The sequence below is a fragment of the Oncorhynchus mykiss genome, chromosome 2, assembly GCF_057628025.1.
Source record: "Oncorhynchus mykiss isolate SJ-2025 chromosome 2, ASM5762802v1, whole genome shotgun sequence".
Classification (NCBI taxonomy): domain Eukaryota; kingdom Metazoa; phylum Chordata; class Actinopteri; order Salmoniformes; family Salmonidae; genus Oncorhynchus; species Oncorhynchus mykiss.
This window is the reverse complement of record NC_143023.1, coordinates 89,546,266-89,571,076: the sequence shown is the minus strand read 5'-3', so window position 1 is coordinate 89,571,076 and position 24,811 is coordinate 89,546,266. Positions and strand designations below refer to the sequence as shown.

The 24,811-nt window shown below is 43.0% G+C and overlaps 1 protein-coding gene and 1 pseudogene across 1 annotated transcript; both read left to right on the top strand.

Annotated features, from left to right (window-relative positions):
- Positions 1–2,718: 2,718 nt before the first annotated feature.
- On the top strand, positions 2,719–10,455 carry LOC149985297 (carbohydrate sulfotransferase 8 pseudogene; annotated as a pseudogene).
- A 4,687-nt stretch (positions 10,456–15,142) lies between these two features.
- LOC110499327 (BTB/POZ domain-containing protein kctd15) lies at positions 15,143–24,482 on the top strand. Its single transcript, XM_021576411.3, has 5 exons — positions 15,143–15,774; positions 17,351–17,526; positions 18,878–19,022; positions 22,355–22,657; positions 23,684–24,482. Exons 1-5 carry the CDS (start codon positions 15,748–15,750, stop codon positions 23,846–23,848), a joined length of 816 nt encoding a protein of 271 aa, XP_021432086.1. The 5' UTR covers positions 15,143–15,747; the 3' UTR covers positions 23,849–24,482.
- The last annotated feature ends 329 nt before the right edge of the window (positions 24,483–24,811 follow it).

Sequence of the window (24,811 nt, the reverse complement as noted above, 5' to 3'; positions counted from 1 at the left end):
AGATATCAGCTGATGTACGAAGGGCTTTATAAATACATTTGATTTGATTTGATTTGTTTCCCTTGCTCGGCAAGGGCCATGGCTTTTGTGGAGCGATGGATAACGTTGCTTCGAGGGTGTCAGTTGTTGATGTGTGTGCAGAGGGTCCCTGATTCGAACCCAGGTTGGGACGAGGAGAGGTTGGGACGTAAGCAATACTGTTACATTGGTGCCGTGACCTGGATCACCAGTTGCTGTGGAAAAGTGGGTCAAATAGGGGCAGTGAGTGTAACCTGTGTGAAATGGCTAGCTAGTTAGCGGGGTGCGCGCTAGTAGCGGATCAATCGGTGATGTCACTTGCTCTGAGACCTTGAAGTACTTGTTTTTCTTGCTCTGCAAGGGTTGTGGCTTTTGTGGAGCGATAGATAACGATGCTTCGAGGGTGTCAGTTGTTGATGTGTCCAGATGGTCCCTGGTTCGAGCCCAGGTTGGGACGAGGAGAGGGACGGAAGCTATACTGTTACACATACAGTACCATTTTTTTATTTTTTTTATCTAAGGATAACCAGGGGCAAGCTCCAACACTCAGACAATATTTACAAACGAAGCATGTGTTTAGTGAGTTCGCCATTCACACAATTATCAAGAGAACATCCCTGGTCCTCCCGACTGCCTCTGAAATTGAGAGGAATTTAGGCCTTCAGGGGAAATGTATGGAGTAAAAAGCACATAATTTATTTCGGAATGTAGTGAAGTAAAGGTAAAACATTTTAAAAATATAAATAGTAAAGTTCAGATACCCCACCAAAAATACAGTTTTTTGGAATCCAGTAGGTGGCGGCATGCACACTAAATTGTGCAAATGCAATATCCCAAAGAAGAAAATGATCAGCGGGATTTTGGTCTGCATATGAAAAGGATAGGAGTGCGTGCACTCTCCCATGTGTTTTTGGTTAATAGAGCCGCAACGAGTTGTAAGGCACTCTTCTATATGACGTAATAAATAAGGCTAAACCCGATCATGGGGTGTGGCAGTTGCCTACCCTATCATGGTTTTCTGCATTCACAGTAATTAACATGAGTCTGAGTGTAGCCTATAGTTGTTTAGTCCATTATATACAGCTAATTCAGTACACTGTGGGTATGTATCCATTGTTGCTTTGCAGCTTGTGTTTTTAAATGTTCAGTGTTATGTCTGTGTGACATTTTGTCTGTTCTATTTGAAGATACAAATCAAAGTTTCAACGTGGGTTATGAGGGGCAGGCAGAATGGTGATTACAGACTGTAGTTTAAATTGGGCTGGGTTCTATTGTATATGATTTATCTCGTGTGGGTCTTTTAACAGTGTTTATTAAGCCCTTGTTAGCAGTGAATGTACTGCTACTTTGCAAGTACTTAGCACATTAGGTAACCTTTACCCTAATCCTATCCCCATTGTTTCTGGAATAGAGAAGGTTCTACCTCAACAACAAACGTGTGTCTACCAATCATTTAAAACCCACCATAGCAGATAGGACTATTAAAGGTGTCTTCACGCAATAAAGTTAGGACACTTGACTCGAGAGGATGTCAGTCCATCTCTGAAACCTCTCAAAAATAACTTGGGTGGCATTAGTAGTTGAGGAGGAGCAACTGAAATGGAAGATTCTGCCTCAGCATAGGACACCTTCTGTACAACTCCAACTTTGTTGGGTAAAGACTCCGCATCAAAAGTCAGCAAGACAGACAGTGTCTTCTCTGTTTCATCATGCTCTCCATCGGGTCTGCGTCGAACCAAACGGTGGGCATCACATACACCGGGAATCTTCAATTTCAGTTGCTCCTCCTCAACACTTAATACTAGTGATGCACCGATATTACATTTTTGGCCGATATCTGATATTTCCCATGCCAAAAAAAAAGAAAAACGATACCGATATTTAACTTTTTAGTGGACTTTTAAGCATTCTAGTATAGTTAAATAGTTAACACACACACACACATGGATGCAGCGGTCTAAGGCACTGCATCTCAGTGCAAGAGGCGTCACTACAGTCCTTGGTTCGAATCCTGGCTGTATCACATCCGGCCGTGGTTGGGAGTCCCATAGGGCGGAGCACAATTGGCCCAGCGTCGTCTGGGTTTGGCCTGGGTAGGTTGTCATTGTAAATAATAATTTATTCTTAACTGACTTGTCTAGTTAAATAAAGGTTATACACACACACGCACCGACCAAAAAGTTATAATGTTGGCATTTACGTATGTCCCCATTACCAGTAAAACATAATCAAAACCTATTTCGTCGACGTACCTGCTGTGCTGTTGTTGTTGTTGTTGTTGTTGACTGTTGTTCAGTCGTTTCATTCTCAACCAGGATTTCATCATACATGTCAAGCAGTGAAGTTTCAGCTCTGTCTGTCCGTGGCCTTCCTTGGTGTGCACTGTCACTGAGTCCGTTTCCATCTGATCCAGCTGTGTATGTAACATTTCATGTAAACCCTGTTTCTTGTCTGCATCAAAGTAGCGGTCTTGGTGGCGACACAGTAAAGAGAGAATGCCACTGAATCGCTTATTCACAGCCTGTGTCGGTAATTTTGCTGAGCAGGTGTTTCAATGGTATCATATCTGCTGCAGGCGCAGTTGATGAGCTTATTTCTCCAGTCAGTTGTTCGAATGGAGCTAGCTAGTGTGTTCATGTTTCCAAGTTTCAAACATGTTGAAATGTCAGCAGCAGTATGACAACCAGCACATTCATGAGCATGAAATACAACTTTCTTCAGTACGAAATCCTCAACGACCCACTGTGCTGTCAGACTCAGCATGTACATGGAGCTGATATCGCTGGTCCAAATGTCAGTCGTGAATCTAATAGTAGTGACGCTAGTACTGTGTAACTCTGGTAGGGCAACCTCTGAAAAATAGTGCACTTGGTAGTGTGTACTGGTGCTGGACCAGTCGGCAAAAGCCAACATCACCCATGACAGAGAATGGTTGATTGTCAAGGGCAATGAATTCCTTTATCTTGGCGTTAATGGTTTTCACCTTTGAGTTTTCTCGCTGAAATGTTCTTACTCTTTCAATTGACTGCTCGACTTGTTGACTGCTCGATCCACACAGCAAACATTGCGGGCTGGGTTAGGAATGCTGTGTTGCACGTGTAGCGCAACATTTTACATGGCGTCATTATGTCACCTACCTTCGTTATATAGGTATGCATGTCAGCTTTGACATCGGTTTTGCACATCAGCGTTTATCTAGACATCAGGCCAATGTCGATGGTGGCATTTTTAGCTAATATCGTCCGATTCTGATATCTTCATTGATTTTTAATACCACCCGAGTTATCATTCCTTTCAATGGTGCCCTGCTCCAAAGAGCAAAGCAAGACACAGTTCTTGTCCCTAGGCGTGTGGTTCGGAGTGCCTGTTCCCTCTGGACGGAAGAGTCCACTTCGAGTTACTTTCAACATTTCAACAGTCCCCAAATTCTTCTCCACCCAACCTGACACCACATATGGATCCACCAAAAGCTAAGGATCTGTTCTCTGCAAAATCTCACATCAACTGAGACAGAATAAACGTTATTATCATTGGGATAAGGCTCAACCTCTTCCTTCACCACACCTGCCACAGCAGGTAATTTATCCTTAATCTTGTCAGATACATTTTTGTCCGACCCTTTGAAACTTCGGCTGCCATCTTGTCTCCAGCACTGACCTCCCCAAATTGGCAATTTTAAACAAATTTAGCATGCTTTGTACATTCAGTGTAAGTTTCATATGTGCTGAGAATGTTCCAAAACCAAGCAACCTGCACCATTCCCAGAAAGTTGTGGGAAGGTTGTATGCAAAATAACCATAGGACAACCACGTTCTCTCCAAACTCTAAGAAACATCTTAGAACATTTTGTGCTAGCTGGGTGTGCTCAATAAAAGAGTAGGCAAGGCTGGCATTGTTATGTGGAGCAATGGAACAGCCCTGCATTTATTTAGATGTGTTTTCTTGTATCTGTCTGTAGTGCTATCGAGCGATAACCCATGGAATATTGTATAACTTTAACTGAAAAATGCACTATATATACAAAAGTATGTGGACAACCCTTCAAATTAGTGTATTCGGCTATCTCAGCCACACCCGTTGCTGACAGGTGTATAAAATGCAGTACACAGCGATGCAATCTCCACAGACAAACATTGTCAATAGAATGGCCTTACTGTCACAACTTCCGCCGAAGTCGACTCCTCTCCTTGTTCGGGAGGCGTTCGGCGATCGACGTCACCGGCTTTCTAGCCACCGCCGTTCCATTTTTCATCTTTCCATTTGTTTTGTCTTGTTCCATACACACCTGGTTTTCATTCCCTAATCATACTGAATGTATTTAGTTTTCTGTTCCCCTACTTGTCTTTGTGTGCAATTGTTTATTGTTTGATGGTGTTTTGTCTGGCGCTATACTTTATTATTGTTTCCGTGTTATTTTGGCACGTTGATTTTTCATTATGTCATTTGTGGAACGGAATTAAAGTGCGCCTACTTATTTCACTCTGATCTCCTGCACCAGACTTCGCCTCCCTTATACACACCTAACACTTACGGAAGAGCTCAGTGACTTTCAACGTGGCACCGACATAGGATGCCACCTTTCCAACAAGTCAGTTTGTCTCCTAGATCTGCCCCAGTCAACTGTAAGTGCTGTTATTGTAAAGTGGAAAGATCTAGGAGCAACAACGGCTCAGCCGCAAAGTGGTAGGCCACACAAGCTCACAGAACGGAAGCCTCGATTGCTGAAGCATGTAGAGCGTAAAAATCATCTGTTCTCGGTTGCAACACTCACAACCGAGTTCCAAACTTCCTCTGGAAGCAGCGTCAGCACAATAACTATTTGTCGGGAGCTTCTTTAAATGGGTTTCTATGGCCTAGTATCTGCAAACAAGCCTAAGATCACCATGTGCAATGCCAAGCGTCGGCTGGAGTGTCGTAAAGCTTGCCGCCATTGGACTCTGGAGCAATGGAAACGCATTCTCTGGAGTGATGAATCATGCTTCACCATCTGTCAGTCCGATCGACAAATCATGGTTTGGCGAATGCCAGGAAAACGCTACCTGCCCCAATGCATAGTGCCAAGTGTAAAACTTTGGTGGAGGAGGAATAATGGTTTGGGCTAGACCCCTTAGTTTAAACATTATGGACACCTGCTCTTTCCATGACATAGACAGACCAAGTGAATCCAGTTAAAAGTTATAATCCCTTATTGATGTCACTTGCTAAATCCAGTTCAATCAGTGTAGATGAAGGGGAAGAGACAGGTTAAATAAGGAATTTTAAGCTTTGAGACAATTGAGACATGGATTGTTTGCGTGCCATTCATAGCGTGAGTGGCCAAGACAAAAATTTAAGTGCCTTTTGAATGGTGTGTGGTAGTAGGTGCCAGGTGCACCGGTTTGTGTCAAGAACTGCAACACGGTTTCCCGTGTGTATCAAGAATGGTCCACTGCCCAAAGGACATCTAGCCAACTTGACCCAACTGTGGGAAGCTTTGGAGTCAACATGAGCCAGCATCCATGTGGAATGCTTTCAATACCATGCCCCGACTAATTGAAGCTGTTCTGAGGGCAAAAAGAGGGGACTCAATATTAGGAAGGTCTCCTTAATGTTTTGTACACTGTGTGTTTCTCACAAGCAATATTTTTAATATCCATGTAATGTCTTGAACATCTATTATGCTGACTAATGATGTTTTCCTCTCTCTTGGCTGTCTTTTCCGCAAATAATGTATGAATTATTCTATGACAAATTTATCATCACAATGTGAAAGACATTTCAAACTGTTCTGTGCATCCCATGACTGTTGTCAACTGTGTAGTGACTCTTGTATTCCCCTGTAATGAATCTTGCTTTGTTTGAGGCTGATTTTCAGTTCTGCTCAAATAAATCTGATTTGTTATGACAAAGGCACTTTTGACATCCCCACTCCTGTAATGATTTCTTTCCTATTATGCATTGTCACATTTCCCAGTCGGAAGAATATCACTTGGCAAGGCTGCATTGGAAAAAATATAATTTGTTCTCCGTAACTCAACAGTAGAACAGTACAGTAAGTGAAGGTGTTGATGAACCGTGATAGGTGGATGGTAATTTAAGTGTTGTTTAGGTGCGGTGTTGTGCTTTGTGGTTGACAGTAACCTCACTTCATCTTTCTGTTACTCTCACACTACTCTTGGTAACTATTTCAGCTCGGCTAGAGATTACCAGCAAAGGACTTTTGGTAAGACGTAATGTAGGATTCTATCAATCTCTCTAACTCTAACTTTTTTTTCTCTCTGTCAAGGTGCGAAGTGCATGGTTTCTACAAGGTGGCCAATTCAATAGGTAAGATTACTGGATCAGATCTGATGCCTGGTTACATTCAGCTCACTGAGCTGCTGATAGCACAGTTCACTGAAAATAATGTAATGACTCCATCTATTGGTTTCTTGAGGCATAACCACTATATCCATCCTCTGTAAAGATCAAATCAAAGTTTGTTGGTGGATTACAGTGAAATGCTTATTACTAGCTCCTAACAATGCAGTAAAATGTTAATCAAGTATACAAATAATCAGAATGGAAAAAAACAAGAAGAAATCAAGAAATGTCGGCACAAATTAAATGAGCTAACGCCCCAAAAAGCACTATAACAGTATAATCCAAATGCAATCTGTGTATTTACACACAATATACTAAGAATATACAGCAGTAGATATATTAGACTGACAGAAGAATCCAGTATATCCATAAATATGTGGTGAGTATAAGCAGTGTAACTAAAATGCAATGTACAGTCATAGAAAAGTGCAGGGTAGAGTACCAGGTGATAGTCGGAGAGTGACAGTGTCTAAAGTTCAGGTCAGAGTACTGGGCGGAGGCTGGCTATTGGTGAGTGTTTAACGGTCTGATGGCCTGGAGATGGAAGCTGTTTACAGTATCTCGGTCCCAGCTTTGATGCACCTGTTCTGTACTTTTTAGATGGTAGCAGGATGAACAGGCTGTGGCTCGGGTGGCTAAAGTCCTTGACTATCTTCTTGGCCTTCCTGTGATACCAGGTGCTGTAGATGTCCTGGAGGACAGGCAGTGTGCCCCTGATGATGCATTTGGGTTGACCCCACTGTTACGTTCCCCAGAATATGTGTTGTAGTTTGTGTATTTGCATGTGTTTTATTTCAGGAAATGGCTTCCTGAAATCCCTCAAGCAGCTGATTGGTTGACTCCAGGGCTAATTGGAGAGCTGACCCCGCCCCCTCGTCAAGACACAGCTGTCTCCAATTACACATTCATTCTGAAGCTATATAAAAGCCAGTGTTCTGTTCAGGAGAGAGAGATTTGTAGGGAGGTCATTGCAGAGTGATTGATTGTGATAGAGAGATTTTGCTAGAGGTTGATTTTGCTGGGAGTTCATTGCTGGGAAGTGGTATGTTCTGTGAGTTTGTTGCTCAGGTAGAGCTTAGTTGATGTCCTTTGTTTCTTAGTTTGTTTGTAAAATTGTTTAATATTCTGTTTCATTTGTTCCCAGGGGGGAAGGGGAAGGCACCTTGGGAGTGTTTAGGCAAGAGGCCCGCGGGCATACATATACCCGTAGTATATTCACTGTCTAGGCACACTAGGTAAGACCTGGGCGGACCACCCCCTGTATTTTGGTTAGGGCACCAGGTGGTGCTAAATTAGGTAAAAGTGGTTAGGCAGGTAAGATAGGAGAGAGGGGGCTTTGAGATTTACTTTCTTTGCTTTGGTTCCGTCCAGCCCCTTTTCCCCATATTATCGTGTAAAGGAATAAAGTCCTTGTAAACGGTACCACATTCTGTCTGTTATCCTTACTCGCACCTACAGTCCACACCTTTTTCACTTCACGGAGAGTTTAGTTGTAGCAGGGTGTTGCGTTCCCTTTTCATAGAGGCGTGCGTAACACCCACTACCCTCTGGAGAGCCCTGCAATTGTCATGCGGAAATACAGCCCAACAGGATTCTCTCGATAGTGCATCAGTCTGTTATATCTGGAGTATTTCTCCTGTCTTATCCGGCGTCCTGTGTGAATTTTATCTCTTTCTTTCTCTCGCTCTCTCTCTCTCTCGGAGGACCTGAGCCCAAGGACCATGCCTCAGGACTACCTGGCCTGATGACTTCTTGCTGTCCCCAGTCCATCTGGCCGTGCTGCTGCTCCATGGAACCCTGACCTGTTCACTGGACGTGCTACCTGTCCCAGACCTGCTGTTTTCAACTCTCTAGAGACAGCAGGAGCGGTAGAGATACTCTGAATGATTGGCTATGAAAAGCCAACTGACATTTACTCCTGAGATGCTGATCTGTTGCACCCTCAATAACCACTGTGATTATTATTATTTGACCCTGCTGGTCATCTATGAACATCTTGGCCATGTTCTGTTATAATCTCCACCCGGCACAGCCAAAAGAGGACTGACCACCCCTCATAGCCTGGTTCCTCTCTAGGTTTCTTCCTAGGTTCTGGCATTTCCAGAGGGTTTTTCCTAGCCACTGTGCTTCTACACCTGCATTGCTTGCTGTTTAGGGTTTTAGGCTGGGTTTCTGTATAGCACTTTGTGACATCAGCTGATGTAAGAAGGGCTTTATAAATACATTTGATTGATTGATTGGTTTGCGCTTAGTGGGACTATAATTTGGTTTTCAACAGGACAATGTCCCATCACACCTCCAGGCTGTGTAAAGGGCTGTTTGACCAAAAAGGAGAGTAATGGAGTGTTGCATCAGATGGCCTTGCCTCTCCAATCACCTGACCTAATTGAGATGATTTGGGATGAGTTGGACTGCAGAGTGAAGGAAAAGCATCCAACAAGTGCTCAGCATATGTGGGAACTCGTTCAAGACTGTTGGAGAAAAGGGGGGTTGCAAATCAATATTAGGAAGGTGTCCTTAATATTATGTACACTCAGTGTACACGCCCATGTTCCCAGTCACCTTGCCGTGGTTAAATGTGGTGGTTCACACTTTCAGTTTTGCTCGAATGCTGCCATCTATCCATGTTTTTATTTTTTTATTCTAGCATTATTACTTGCAGACAAATAACTTTGGGAAATTAGATTGGCGGTAACTCACCCACCTGACCTGATCTTTTGTTTGAACTTACCGAGGAAACCCCATTAATCCAGGGTGCTCTACCAAAACAGTCTCCCGATCAGGAATACCTCATCAAATGTCGAGGGGAAGAGATGTCCTCTAACCCCAGCTTCCTTATTCCTAGCCTCAGGCAGCCCCCATTATTACAGTGGCCGCCCCACCCAGTCACTCCAACCTCCGGAGACCCAGCCGAGAGTCCCAGGTCACTGGTCACCAAACGCCACAGGAAGCTGCTGCAAAAGAGCGGTTCTCTAACCCCTAGTGGAGTACCATCGGTTACAGGGCATGGCCCAAACCCAGGTGTCCGGCCGCCACCTGCTGAGGGAAGTCTGCTCCAAATACCAGTCTGGTGTCACAGAACACCCTGTGTCCTGCCTTCAGGTTTTTACAGTACATGTCACTGCAGTACGTGATTTACACATATAATTGTATTTCATTGCAATTCATGTTCAGGGCTGATCTAGAGGTCCCCCGTCCATGTAATTTGATTAATTGTGATCTAAAAGGCAGAACACGTCTGAAGTCAGAACTCCTACTCTGAGGTGCTAGATGCATACAGCCCCAGATAACTATTAATATATTTTTTTATTAATAATAGGTCAGGCCTGCAATACTGTGAGGTGCACCGCCCACAACGATGCCCACTTTGCCAACCAGCTCCGCCGACTGGACTCCTATGACCATGTGGGCGTGGCAGAGCGCCTCTGCTCCTACACCAAGGTCCTCTTCGTATGGGAGCCCTTAGAGGGGCTGGTTTCGGCCTTTCACAATAAGTTTGAGAGCCCCAACTGGTACTACCACTCAGCGTTCGGCCGGCCCATCATCTCACGGTAACGGGCCAATGCCTCACTCTCCGCCCTGAGGACTGACGATGGAGTCACCTTCAGGGAGTTTGTCCAGTACCTGTTGGATGTGAGGCAACCCGTGGGCATGGACATACACTGGACGCCGGTCAGACAGCTCTGCAGCCCCTGCCTGCTGCACTACGACTTCATTGGGAAGTTTGGGAACATGACGGAGGAGGCCAACTTCCTGCTACAGAGCATTGGGTGCCTGCCAACGTCAAGGCAGAAAGGACTTCTTCCACCATTGCTCAGATATACTTTGAACAGCATGGACAGACAGGGTCTATGACCTTTACTACACAGATTATCTGATGTTTAACTACCCCAAGCCCTTTCTGTACCGAGGTACTGGCTGGAGTGCCAGGTTGAGATGATTCGTTTGAGATATATTAACATGAACACTACGGAAGAGATTGTAATCTTGTGGGACTTGAATAAGCACTACAGACACTGATGTATTTCTTATTTATGTCTGGTTACAATTATGATTTGATGTGATTACTTTGAGCATAGGTTGTACAGATTTTTTTTTCTTCTCAAATTCATCATATCTAACTCGTAGTTAGTCTTGTCCCATCGCTGCAACTTCCCTACGGACTCGGGAGAGGCGAAGGTAGAGAGCCATGTGTCCTCCAAAACACGACCCTGCCAAGCCGCACTGCTTCTTGACACACTGCTCGATTAACTCGGAAGCCAGCCGCACCAATGTGTCAGAGGAAACACCGTCAAGCTGGCGACCAATTGTGCCCCGCCTCATGTCACGGCCGACTGTGACACAGCCTAGGATCGAACCTGTTTCTATAGTAGCACCTCAAGCGCTGCGATGCAGTGCCTTAGACCTCTGCGCCACTCGTGAGGCCCCGTGGTTATACAGCTTTTAGTCGTAACACTTTTTATAGTGTTAAAACTGATGTACTTTTTGTCAAATGCACTTTTATTTACTGGCATACAGCCTACATACAACATCCTCTCAACAATCAACAAGATACCTCTATCTACTTGTTTTGTATTTTGCATGCAATAGACTTGTTACAATATATTTCTAAAATACAGAAACACAGAAAATAAGGGACAGGGAAAATATATAGAGTTGAGTGGCATCTCGGTTCATCACATATGGCCTTCTAGATGTATCTGACGGTTCATGATATTTGAATCTGTTGGTAATGTACATTGAAACATATGTTTGAGGTTATCTGGGTAATTGTATGGGCCTCGTTACAGTACAGATGATGACACTAAGTGTAAAGAGTTAATGTACAATTGTTCTACATGTCTGTGCAGAAGTGTTGTATGACAAATTATTTAAATCCCCTAGCCTTAACACTGCCAATATACATGTATATTTTTGTTTGGGTTTTCAAGCAGCATTACCTTGATTAACAAGCCACTTCAACAAAACATTTATTTGTTGTTTTTCCACATCTGGTTTAAGGAAGTGACAGAAATATGACAGTTTAAATTCCTTTCAAAATGTTCCGTGTACAATAGAGCCGTGTCTCACTCCCCTAGCCCTGGGGGGCTGCAGGCCCCCTCCCCCCAGTGTCTGGAGGGGGGCACTCTGCTGCCTTGTATTGGCGCATAGGAAATGAGAAGATATATTTCATTTGAGCCATCAGCTCTTAGGACATGAAGACAACTGATCTGTTTCTTCTCTTTCCACATCCTCACATCAGACATTCAGCATAAAATTCATAAATTAAGAAAATGAACTGCCAGTGCCTGGGGTGACTTTGCCAGCTATTTAAATCTGTAAATTCACAACATCTTTCTCATACGTCATCTAATTGAACTAACTGCAGGGTTTCTTTTAAGTAGTAAAAAGAGAATTGTATGTCCCAAATGACACCCTATTCCCTATCTAGTGCACTACATTTGATCAAAGCCCTATAGGATCTGGTCAGAAGTAGTGCATTATATAGAGAATAGGGTGCCATTTGGAACAGAGACAGAATCAAGACCTTCTGTTGGTTTGCACTAATGCAGAGTAAGACACATGCACAGCATCACCCTGGGGCAAAAACAAATGGAATAGCAGGATTTAACACTGGAGTCTTGGTGTCGAACAGACGTTGTGTGTATGGATTGCTCTATTTCCTAGTTTGATTAAACCGATGAAGAGAACACATGACTTTCATGTAAAAAATACATTGGAAATTAATAAAGCAATGTATTTTATGTCCATTCCATCCTTCTCACCCATAGCTTCATAAGAGAGGAAATGCATTGGGCAATGCTTGAAATGGTTCAGTTAGGCTAGCCTATGATTATTTTTCAGATATTGTTTTGTTGTGTGCTCTCAAAATGTTTTGTCATGCATCCTTAGAATATTAATACAATTGAGAAAAACTAGTTGACAATAAATCTAAAAATATGGGAAATGTATATCTGTGCTGTATACAGTACCAGTCAAAAGTTTGGACACATCCACTCATTCAAGGGTTTTTCTTTATTGTTACTATTTTCTACATTGTAGAAAAATAGTGAAGACATCAACACTATGAAATAAGACATATGGAATCATGTTGTAACTAAAACACTTGTTAAACAAATCCAAATATATTTTATATTTGAGATTCTTCAAAGTAGCCACCCTTTGCCATTGTGACAGCTTTGCACACTCTTGGCATTCTCTCAACCAGCTTCATGAGGAATGCTTTTCAAACAGTCTTGAAGGAGTTCACACATATGCTGAGCAATTGTTGGCTGCTTTTCCTTCACTCTGCGGTCCAACTCATCCCAAACCATCTCAATTGGGTTGAGGTCGGGTGATTGTGGAGACCAGGTCATCTGATGCAGCACTCCATCACTTTTCTTCTTGATCAAATAGCCCCTTACACAGCCTGAAAGTGTGTTGGGTTATTGTCCTGTTGAAAAACAAATTATAGCCACACTAAGCGCAAACCAGATGGGATGACGTATCACTGCAGAATGCTGTGGTAGCCATGCCGGTTAAGTGTGCCTTGAATTCTAAATAAATCACCGACAGTGTCACCAGCAAAGCACCATCACACCTCCTCATCCATGCTTCACGGTGGGAACCACACATGCGGAGATCCTCTGTTCACTTGCTCTGTGTCTCACAAAGACACGGCGGTTGGAACCAAAAATCTCACATTTGGACTGTTTCTGTGTTTCTTGGCCCAAGCAAGTCTTCTTCTAATTATTGGTGTCTTTTAGTCGTGGTTTCTTTGCAGCAATTCGTCCATGAAGGGCTGATTCACGTAGTCTCCTCTGAACAGTTGATGTTGAGATGTGTCTGTTACTTGAACTCTGTGAAGCATTTATTTGGGCTGCAATTTCTGAGGCTGGTAACTCTAATGATCTTATCCTCTGCAGCAGAGGTAACTCTGAGTCATCGTTTCCTGTGGAGGTCCTCATAAAGCCAGTTTCTTCATAGTGCTTGATAGTTTTTGTGACTGCACTTGAAGAAACTTTCAAAGTTCTTGAAATTTTCCAGATTGAGGGACCTTCATGTCTTAAAGTAATGGACTGTTGTTTCTCTTTGCTTATTTGAGCTGTTCTTGTCATAATATGAACTTAGGGCTATCTTCTGTATACCACCCCTATATTGTCAAAACAGAACTGATTGGCTCAAACGCATTAAGAAAGAAAGAAATTACACAAATGAACTTTTAGCAAGGTACCCGTTAATTGAAATGCATTCCAGGTGACTACCTCATGAAGCTGGTTGAGAAATTGCCAAGAGTGTGAAAAGCTGTCATCAATGCAAAGGGTGACTACCCTTTTTGGTTACTACATGATTCCATATGTGTTATTTCATAGTTCAGATGTCTTCACTATTATTCTACAATGTTGAAAATAGTAGAAAACACCTGGAATGAGTAGGTGTCCAAACTTGTTACTGATACTGTATAGCAATTTCCCATACGTTTAGATATTTTTTCTCAATTGTATTAATATTCTAAGCATGCAAAAAGGGACATCACAGCTGTTCAAATCTAAATCAAATCAGTTTATTGGTTGTGTACACAGTTTAGCAGATGTTATAGTGGGTGCAGCGAAACGCTTATGTTATTAGCTCATAGCAATGCAGTGAAATGTCAAACAAGTACACAAATAATCAAACATTTTGAATTTCTCTGTGCAATGCTGTGTGCAATGGAACACAAAGTGGTGACCATATGGATCGATCATGCTGTGACCAATTTTGATGGATTACAACAGATTTAAAATTGGCCTATATTTTGTTACCAATAGCGTACCAAACTGAGCTTGTGTTTGAGGAGTAAAACGGATCTGCCTGCAAGTGCTGGGGGCAAACATCTCCATCTAACAGTGCACAATAATTGAAATGGTGCATTTGACCGGAGGCACCTGAAAGGGGGCCTTTTGCAATGGCATAATGCATGACGATAGATGTAATTTGGCTTCAATGCCAGGGGGATGTTTGATGTTAGAATATTAGCTATTGGGGACAGGGGCGTCATGCACTCAGAAAATCGAATGGGGCACAAAGTACGTGAGAATAACCGGGTGGTGGTCCGGTCCAGAAGTTGGACAATTGTTCATTTTTCAAACACCTGAAACAGCTTTTCCTGCAATCTAGAGCCGTAATGAGTGTGGTTAATTCTAAGTTTAAAAAAATAAAAAAATTCTGCATATCTAAGCATACCTATTGAACTGTGAATCCTCCTGACTGGTGGTTCTTTTTAAGAAGAAAATAAATATGCTTCTCTGCTCAAATCTGAGTAAAGGATTGAAAGAAATTAGTCTTATTCAGTACATTTAGTTATTGCTTGCTTTTCTAAAGTCTACCATGTGAGCAGGCATGCCAGCTAAGATAGTTAGACAAGCTAGTTACTCTAATTTGATTGAGAGCCTGAAATGGCTTCTTGGTAAATAGTAATTAAGTTGGGAACCTATGTGGGCTAAAGCCAACTTCCTAAAATTGATAGGTGACTAGTAGTATTACAGAGAAACAAACACATCTTATATATTTATATGTGTGTGTATATATATGTGTTTTCATGTGTGTGTGTGTGTGTGTAACAGTATTATTTTAGACCGTCCCCTCGCCCATACCCGGGCGCGGGGTATATATATATATATATATATATATATATATATATATATATATATATATATGTGTATATGTGTATATATATATATATAATTATTATTTTATTAATTTTTAAACAGGACAAATTTGAGGGGGCACGTGCCCCATTACCCCCTATGGGCATGACACCTCTGATTGGGGCCAGAGAAGAGAATACTACAGGACAGAGAAGATATGCGCGACGTATCTGAGCGGAACCTATCATTTTATAGTTTAATTGATATTGACCGTAGCCTCCTTTAGTAGACATTGTATCAACAAGTTACATTTATGTTTTTTTAATACACACTGCCAGTTATTAACACTGGTAAATCCGTTGAGTGAATTATGACACTAATCTGATACGGAGCAAGATTGAACCGAACACCGTTACCCGTGCAGCAGACCAGACCGCTCTCCGTTGGAAATAAACCACGATATATTTGGTAAAATCTTAAAATCAAATAGACATGTGAAATAAGAAACAGGGGATCTCATTTTCATCTTGAAACGAGTTGAGACGATAGATAAAAAGCTGCTCTATTGTAAACTAATCCTTGCCCTTCGGGCGTTTGAATAGCCCAGGGCAAGAATTCTACTAGCCCTCCTTTTATTTAGAGACGGACTGGCTTTCTTCTCATAAAACTCAACGGATTCATCATATCAGAAAAAGCAAGGCTCGGACAAAGACGGATATAAAGCAAACGACGACACAACTGACATAAACAGAGATAAAATCGGAAGGGAGAAGAGATTCCTATGTCTTCTGTATCCGTGTCCTCCCAGGTAAGGACGCAATATGTTTCATTTGTAGTTTTATTTGGTGGAGAACATGTAGTCTGTCTGACACTACAGTAGAATCTTAAAGACACAGCTACTCTATAAAATCATTGCGTTGATGAATATTTTCCGTGATTAAACCACAACGTTTTCAAACGTTTGGACTCCACACACCAAGAAAAGTGAACCGGCGGTAACCCTATTTGGATACCAGTGGATTGTGACATATTTGTTATATTTTACCGAAACGCAGGAGAACGCAAACTTCAGTGACTGATATAATCCCCAATTACATCCTAAAATTGTTATTCCCAGTTTATTGCCGTGCTGTCAGAAGAGAGAGCGTTTGGGGGAATAGGCTAGAGTATATCAAGCCCAAACTTGCTTTTAGAACGTTATTATAGGCTATTCGTTTCTCTTTCTATTCAATACATGTGTTCTTGATTGAATTCATGTGTGAAATAATATGGATACAGTAAGGAATATTACATCTCAGAATATGGGGAAAATATGGGTGAAATGTATGTAGTTTCCTTTTGGTTTTATAACATGAAATGTTTTTCTTTTTAAATCGATTTCTTATAATACTGGTTTCTGGCTAAGCAGAGGAGATAACACCCTGGAAATGAGGACTCAGTATGTTCTGCTCAGCAGCCCCAGGCATCTTGCCCCTGGCAAAACACTGAATGAAGTCCACCTCCTGTTCACCTTTATGGTTCAAAGAACCTCTGTACAATGGAGAGACTTGGTGGGGGGATGGTTGTTTCAATTTGTCCAGAAGCTGCACTTTGCCCAGTGCCCTGGGGTCTTGAATGTCCTCTGTTCCCTCAATGTGGGAAACTTCAACTACTGTCTGCAGCCCATGAATATTGTATTCATGTTAATTGGGGAACGTTCATGCTTATTGTATCTCTGAAACAGTTTGATTGGCTGCTAGCCCTACTATAGTCTAAACTAGTGTACAGTCTTGCACCTCATTTGCTACTACTTCATGTCATTACTTCATCAGTCGCCCAACTTTAAAGGTCCAATGCAGCCGTTTTTATCTCAATATCAAAGCATTTCTAGGTAACGATGAGGTACCTTACTGCGATTGTTTTAAATTAAAATGGTAAAGATAGAAACAAAAATAGCTTCTTAGCAAAGAGCAATTTCTCAAGCAATAGTTTTACTAGGACTGTCTGGGAGTGGTCTGAGTGGGGAGGGGGAAACTGAAAACTAGCTGTTATTGGCAGAGAGGTTTGGAACGGTCTTTCTTATTGGTCTATTAACTAATTTACTGCATGGTGTTGTCACCAGCCAGGACAAAACTCCATCCCACTAAAACAGGCTGGAATTTTAAGCAGTATTTTCAAGCAGCTCTTACACTAAAAGGGCATTAGCATCATTTTCACAATTTAACAGTATTATTTCAACCTCATCAGGTGGAAATATATATAAAACACAGTCAAATCATGTTTTTGACTGCACTGGGCCTTTAATGAAAATGAGACATCTCACTATTTTTCACTTTACTACTCTCAGGGCAGATACAGTACACACTTCTAATACAAAGACTATCTGTTTCCATGTGTTGCTATAGGAGGGAAGGAGTATGTCCAGGATGTCTATGAGTCGTTCTCCAGTTTCTCCAATGAATGCCCAGGGCATCCCATCACCTGCCCAGCTGACTAAAGCCAATGCCCCGGTCCACATTGATGTGGGAGGACACATGTACACCAGCAGCCTGGGGACTCTCACTAAATACCCAGAGTCTAGGTAAGGCCATTACAGGATGCATCTGGCACCGCCAGGCTCTCACTAAATACCCAGAGTCTAGGTAAGGCCATTACAGGATGCAGCTGGCACCGCCAGGCTCTCACTCAATACCCAGAGTCTAGGTAAGGCAATTAAACTGCCTTAATTTTGCTGGACCCCAGGAAGAGTATCTGCTGCTTTGGCAGCTAATGGGGGATCCATAATAAACCCCAGGAAGAGTAGCTGCTGCTTTGGCAGCCTAAGGGCATCCATAATAAACCCCAAGAAGAGTAGCTGCTGCTTTGGCAGCTAATGGGGATCCATAATAAACCCCAGGAAGAGTAGCTGCTGCTTTGGCAGCTAATGGGGATCCATAATAAACCCCAGGAAGAGTAGCTGCTGCCTTGGCAGCTAATGGGGATCCATAATAAACCCCAGGAAGAGTATCTGCTGCTTTGGCAACAGCTAATGGGGATCCATAATAAACCCCAGGAAGAGTAGCTGCTGCTTTGGCAGCTAATGGGGATCCATAATAAACCCCAGGAAGAGTAGCTGCTGCTTTGGCAGCTAATGGGGATCCATAATAAACCCCAGGAAGAGTAGCTGCTGCTTTGGCAGCTAATGGGGATCCATAATAAACCCCAGGAAGAGTATCTGCTGCTTTGGCAGCTAATGGGGATCCATAATAAATACAAATACAAATACGGGATGCAAATGGCACCATATTTTTTCATGAGAAATAACATATTATTGAACGATACAACAAGTTCATAGACAGCTTCATACTGACACTGCATTATGACTGATACATTACTAGAATACTTATAGAAATCCACACAACATCATGTTGAAACAATAACTTTGGTATCCATGATAATTTTTGAGAGATCTTGCAAAAAAGAGAGAGAAAATGCTGGAGAGAAAATAAAGGGTAGATTTGAATTGCTTTTTGGAGGACAAAGAAAGAGTGGAGAAGGCAGAGAGAGAGAAGGCTGAGCAGCCTGGAGCTGTGAGGTGACACTCCTGCTGGAAGAGTAGAGGACCACCTCAGGCAGAGAGGAGAGAAGTAGAAAGATGAGTAACTGGGCTTATAGAAATCAGTTGGCATCGATTTCTGGAGTGGGAGAGGGAGAGAGAGAGGACAAATGTAAATAACCCATTATGAGTATGTGATTTAGAAGTTGTAGTAAACCCTTAGTATTTTCTATACTAGAATAAACAACATGCAGTTGTAGCCCACTTCCTGCCTACAATGTAAATAATGATCAAACACGAGAAACAAGTTTTACGGTTCTCTAAACATACTTCAAGTACTACTTGATTCAAAGTATGAATTTAGAGCTCTCAACCATTGACTTTTTCTGTTCTCCAGAATCAGTCGTCTGTTTAATGGAACAGAGCCCATTGTACTGGACAGTTTGAAGCAGCACTACTTCATCGACAGGGATGGAGACATATTCAGATACATTCTCAGCTTCCTCAGGACCTGCAAACTACTGCTCCCAGAGGACTTCAAGGTACAGTACACACTACAGGACAGCTCTCTTCCAGCTCACATCTCAAAGAGTTACAAAATACATGACACTATGTACTGTATGTCTAACAAAGGTGGTTTGGTTGAACTATGCTCGCGTAATAAGGTAACTTGCAATAGCCATGAAGACTTGTTATTTCTTTGAGCTAATGACTAGGCTGTTGTTCAGCGGGCTAACACAGTCTCTGAACCAGAGGCACCTCATTTCCACACATACAAACAATTACAAACATAGAATCTCTCACAGAGATTTCAGGATGGTTAGGCAAATGCAAACATGACTGTAAAGTCATACAATTATCCTGCTGTGCCCAGAAACACATCTTTATCTTCATTCTATCACTGTGTACCTCTATAAGCGCTCAGTGTGTGTAAACTCTGTAGCTTTCTGACACTTTAATCAGGTCTCCATTTCGCCCTGGGCCCCTACAGGGGTCGATTCTGCATGGCTGGAAGCAGGGACACTGTGTATTTTGCTAAATTGATGTGTGTGTGTGTGTGTGTGTGTGTGTGTGCGTGCGTGCGTGCTTGCGTGTGTACGCGCGCGCAAGAGTGCTTACATATGTGTGTGTGGTTGTGTATCTGGCATCTCACTCATCTCTCTCTCTCTCTGTAGTTAGTGTAGCTGTGTTATTCTGTGCTTTGCCCAGGATGACTAAAGTGCCCTGCAGATAGAGCCTTCTTTTATAAAACACATCTATCCCTCGCTTCAAGCCTACGAACGGAGGGGAGCTAAGGAGGCAGGCTTTGATACAGAGAGGAGCCTGAGGGGGTAGCAGCTCTGTGTATGGCTGATGTCAGAAGCAGTTTGGAGCAAATGTAGAGAGAAAAATAAGCAGCTCTCTCTTTATCTCTCACGCAGTAGTTATGAACAGAAGTGTGTGTGTGTGTGTGTGTGTGTGTGTGTGTGTGTGTGTGTGTGTGTGTGTGTGTGTGTGTGTGTGTGTGTGTGTGTGTGTGTGTGTGTGTGTGTGTGTGTGTGTGTGTGTGTGTCAAATCAAATGTGATGAGTCAAAAGAGATTAGTGCAAAAAGGGTCAATGCAGATAGTCCGGGTAACTATTTGGTTAACAATTTAACTAACTATTTAGCAGTCTTATGGCTGGGGGGGTAGAAGCTGTTCAGGGTCCTGTTGGTTCCAGACTTGGTGCATCGGTACCGCTTGCCATGCGTGTGTGCGTGTGTGCTGCAATAGTATCATAATATTGAGCATGCAAGGGGAAAAGACAGGGGGGGTGAGATGTACAGTTATGTTTTCTGTGTGGAGATAAACATTTGGTATAAATGAATCCATCACATACATTCAACAGAAGGAAATACGTATGTACTTTAAATCAAATCAAATTTTATTTGTCACATACACATGGTTAGCAGATGTTAATGCGAGTGTAGCGAAATGCTTGTGCTTCTAGTTCCGACCGTGCAGTAATACCTAACAAGTAATCTTACCTAAGAATTTCACAAAAACTACCTTATACACACAAGTGTAAAGGAATGAATAAGAATATGTACATAAAAATATATGAATGAGTGATGGCATAGGCAAGATGCAGTAGATGGTATAGAGTACAGTATACACATATGAGATGAGTAATGTATGGTATGTAAACATTATATAAAGTGGCATTGTTTAAAGTGGCTAGTGATACATTTAATACATCAATTCTTCCATTATTAAAGTGGCTAGAGTTGAGTCAGTATGTTGGCAGCAGCCACTCAATGTTAGTGATGGCTGTTTAACAGTCTGATGGCCTTGAAATAGAAGCTGTTTTTCAGTCTCTCGGTCCCCGCTTTGATGCACCTGTACTGACCTCGCCTTCTGGATGATAGCGGGGTGAACAGGTAGTGGTTCGGGTGGTTGTTGTCCTTGATGACCTTTTTGCCCCAGTGATGCGTTGTGCAGACCTCACTACCCTCTGGAGAGCCTTACGGTTGTGGGTGGAGTTTGTGAGTGTTTTTGGTGACAAGCTGAATTGAGGTTGAAGAGGCGTTGCTGCGCCTTCTTCACCATGCTGTCTGTGTGGTTGGACCATTTCAGTTTGTCCGTGATGTGTACGCCGAGGAACTTAAAACTTTCCACCCGCTCCACTACTGTCCCGTCGATGTGGAAAGGAGGCTGCTCCCTCTGCTGTTTCCTGAAGTCCACGATCATTTCCTTTGTTTTGTTGACATTGAGTGTGAGGTTATTTTCCTGACACCACACTCCGATGGCCCTCACCTCCTCCCTGTAGGCCGTCTCGTCGTTGTTGGTAATCAAGCCTAGCACTGTAGTGTCGTCTGCAAACTTGATGATTGAGTTGGAGGCGTGCATGGCCACGCAGTCGTGGGTGAACAGGGAGTACAGGAGAGGGCTGAGAACGCACCCTTGTGGGGCCCCAGTGTTGAGGATCAGCGGGTTGGGGATGTTGTTACCTACCCTCACCACCTGGGGGCGGCCCGTCAGGAAGTCCAGGGTCCAGTTGCACAGGGCGGGTCGAGACCCAGGGTCTTGAGCTTAATGATGAGTTTGGAGGGTACTATGGTGTTAAATGCTGAGCTGTAATCGATGAACAGCATTCTTACATAGGTATTCCTCTTGTCCAGATGGGTTAGGGCAGTGTGATTGCGATTGCGTCGTCTGTGGACCGATTGGGCAAATTGGAGTGGGTCTAGGGTGTCAGGTATGGTGGAGGTGATATGGTCCTTGACTAGTCTCTCAAAGCACTTCATGATGATGGAAGTGAGTGCTACGGGGCGGTAGTCATTTAGCTCAGTTACCTTAGCTTTCTTGGGAACAGGAACAATGGTGGCCATCATGAAGCATGTGGGAACAGCAGACTGGGATAAGGATGGATTGAATATGTCTGTAAACACACCAGCCAGCAGGTCTGCGCATGCTCTGAGGACGCGGATGTGTGAGTTGAAATTGTGTTTTTCCGTCTTCAGGTTCTCTTCAAGTAAAGTGTTACTGATATGTTTAATACTTTGAATGCACTACATATTACAATAGTGCCCAACACCTCTGGGTATCCTGAAATTCAAACCCTGTGTGTGTATTATCGTTAAATTAGCTTTGATTCCAGGCAGTCTATTAGTTAAATCCTTTGTTGTTATCAAGTTAAACACGTTTATCTATCCGGACTATGACAAAGCAGTTGGCTGACAAATAACCACATCTAGCAGACATCCAGGCTGTGCCCATGCCAGTTGGTTAATGAACATTAGTGTGTGTGTTTGTCGGTGCGTCTATGCTTTCTTGCGCATGTGTGCACGTGTGTGTTGTGTGTACAGTATGTATCCTTGCTTCAACTGTATGTGTTTGTTTCTACTATGGCAGGACTTCCCCCAGCTATACGAGGAGGCTCGCTACTACCAGCTGACACCCATGGTCCGCGAGCTGGAGCGCTGGCTGACAGAGCGGGAGGGCCAGAAGAGCCGGCCTTGCGAGTGCCTGGTGGTCCGAGTGACCCCCGACCTGGGTGAGAGAATTGCCCTCAGCGGGGAGAAGGTGCTCATTGAGGAGATCTTCCCCGAGACCGGAGACGTCATGTGTAACTCGGTGAACGCCGGCTGGAACCAGGACCCCACACATGTTATCCGTTTTCCGCTCAACGGCTACTGCAGGCTCAACTCAGTTCAGGTATGGGCGGTAATGTAGTTCCATAGGTCAGCGCTGTCAACTCTGTTATGATGTGGTTCCTTCCAGGTCAACTCTGTTATGATGTGGTTCCTTCCAGGTCAACTCTGTTATGTGGTTCCTTCCAGGTCAACTCTGTTATGTGGTTCCTTCCAGGTCAACTCTGTTATGTGGTGTCTTTCAGGTCAACTCTGTTATGATGTGGTGTCTTTCAGGTCAACTCTGTTATGATGTGGTTCCTTCCAGGTCAACTCTGTTATGTTGTGGTTCCTTCCAGGTCAACTCTGTTATGATGTGGTTCCTCCCAGGTCAACTCTGTTATGTGGTGTCTTTCAGGTCAACTCTGTTATGATGTGGTTCCTTCCAGGTCAACTCTGTTATGTGGTTCCTTCCAGGTCAACTCTGTTATGTTACACTGCAGAGCAGATCAGGTCATCCAGTAATGCTGAAGACTCAAATTAATCTCAGTAACATGGCAGATAGACTCACTCCAGTCACTTTGCAGAACCAGTTCTAAACTCAAAGCTTATCTTTGAGTGCTGTCGGCTGAACTAAGTTCAGGTGCTGTGTAGTTCTAGGTCAAATCCGTCATACGTATAAGGAAGAGGGTATAACAAACAATAGCATACTCCGCACTATAACTGTGCAGCCTGAGATCCTCTGGCAGGGCACTGTTGACCATTCCAAAGTCTAGGTTGAAAATGAAAGGAGACCAGGCATTTGCAATTAGGGCCCCTGAACTTTGGAATGGTCTTCCAGAGGAGATCAGGCTTATAGATTCAGTGCCTGTTTTTAAATCCCTATTCAAGACACACGTTTATAAAGATACTTGTAATGTATGATTGCAATGATTTGAATTGTCCTTCCTCCTGTATTTGTTTCTTGGTTTGTACTTTTATTTTATGCAGTGAACCCTCTTGTTACCTGTATTGAAAGTGCTATACAAATAGTTTGGATGAACTAATGTCAAATGTCTAAAGCTCCTGTCTGTCTGTCTCTCTCTGTCTGTCTGTCCTGTGCTCCCTGTAGGTTCTGGAGAGGTTGTTCCAGAAGGGCTTCAGCATGAGGGCGTCGTGTGGTGGCGGAGTTGACTCCTCCCAGTTCAGCGAGTACGTCTTGTGTCGCGAGCTCCACAGGGGTCAGTCCATCGGCACCACCACCACTATCCGGATCAAACAGGAGCCTCTGGACTAGGTCAGGAGGAACAGAGGGGCCCTTGAGATAAGATGTTCAACAACCCCGGTGCTCATCTCCAGGTCCTATCTACACAAAACAGTGAAGGAGGACTCTTTATGCTTGGGAATATCATGTGCCAATGGCAATGTTTATTGGGCAAGCGAGATGTGAGAAGGTTGTGATTCTATTGAGACTCAAATAGTCTATGGAACTCTTTCTGCTGCGGTCAGGCACCTCTGGACTATTGACAACTAGCAGGAACAAGGAAATAGCTCCAGTAATATGGTGCTCAGGTCCAGCTTAGGTTTCACTGGGGACTCCTGTTCAAGCCTAAGGATGGGTCTACTGGTATGCCAGATGACCTCCAGTTCAGAGACATTGTCTGCGTTTATACTGGCAGCCCAATTCTGATATTTGCCCAATTATTGAAAAAGATTCGATCTGATTGGTCAAAAGACCAATAAATGTCAAAAGATCAGAATTGAGCTGCCTGTGTAAACACAGTCAAAAATGGCCATGTCCTGCTCTGCCACAGGAAGAACATGGCTCTGTGTGTTTGCTGCATTTCTTGACAACTTCCTACACTGTTCAATCTGAATAGGTCATATACTGTATGTGTAGGTATTTGTACAATTAAATGTTAAATGGACAATATGGGGTCTTTTTTTAAATAGAACTTTCATGATAAATATATTAGTGAAAAATTTGATTTTGTATGTGACAATATAGCGATGAAGTGCACATAATTAAGATTTTTTATAACTGCAATTTCAATTGATATTTAGGATGTGTTTGCTTACGGTAAGTCAACATTTTCCAGTTGTAAAGTCGTATTGACAAAAAGATAACGGTCTCTGACTGCTGTTCATTTTGTATAAGACCGTAATCTCTAGTGGACAGACAAATAGCTGGGACATTTTGGTTCTGTGTTGCCGGGATCAATAAAACCACAATAAGCCAAACTCAACCTGGCACACACCA

Coding starts and splice junctions, on each gene's coding strand:
- LOC110499327 (XM_021576411.3), top strand. CDS start 15,748: ATGTCTTCTGTATCCGTGTCCTCCCAG. Junction 15,775..17,350: donor CTGTATCCGTGTCCTCCCAG/GTAAGGACGCAA, acceptor GTGTTGCTATAG/GAGGGAAGGAGTATGTCCAG. Junction 22,658..23,683: donor GCAGGCTCAACTCAGTTCAG/GTATGGGCGGTA, acceptor TGCTCCCTGTAG/GTTCTGGAGAGGTTGTTCCA.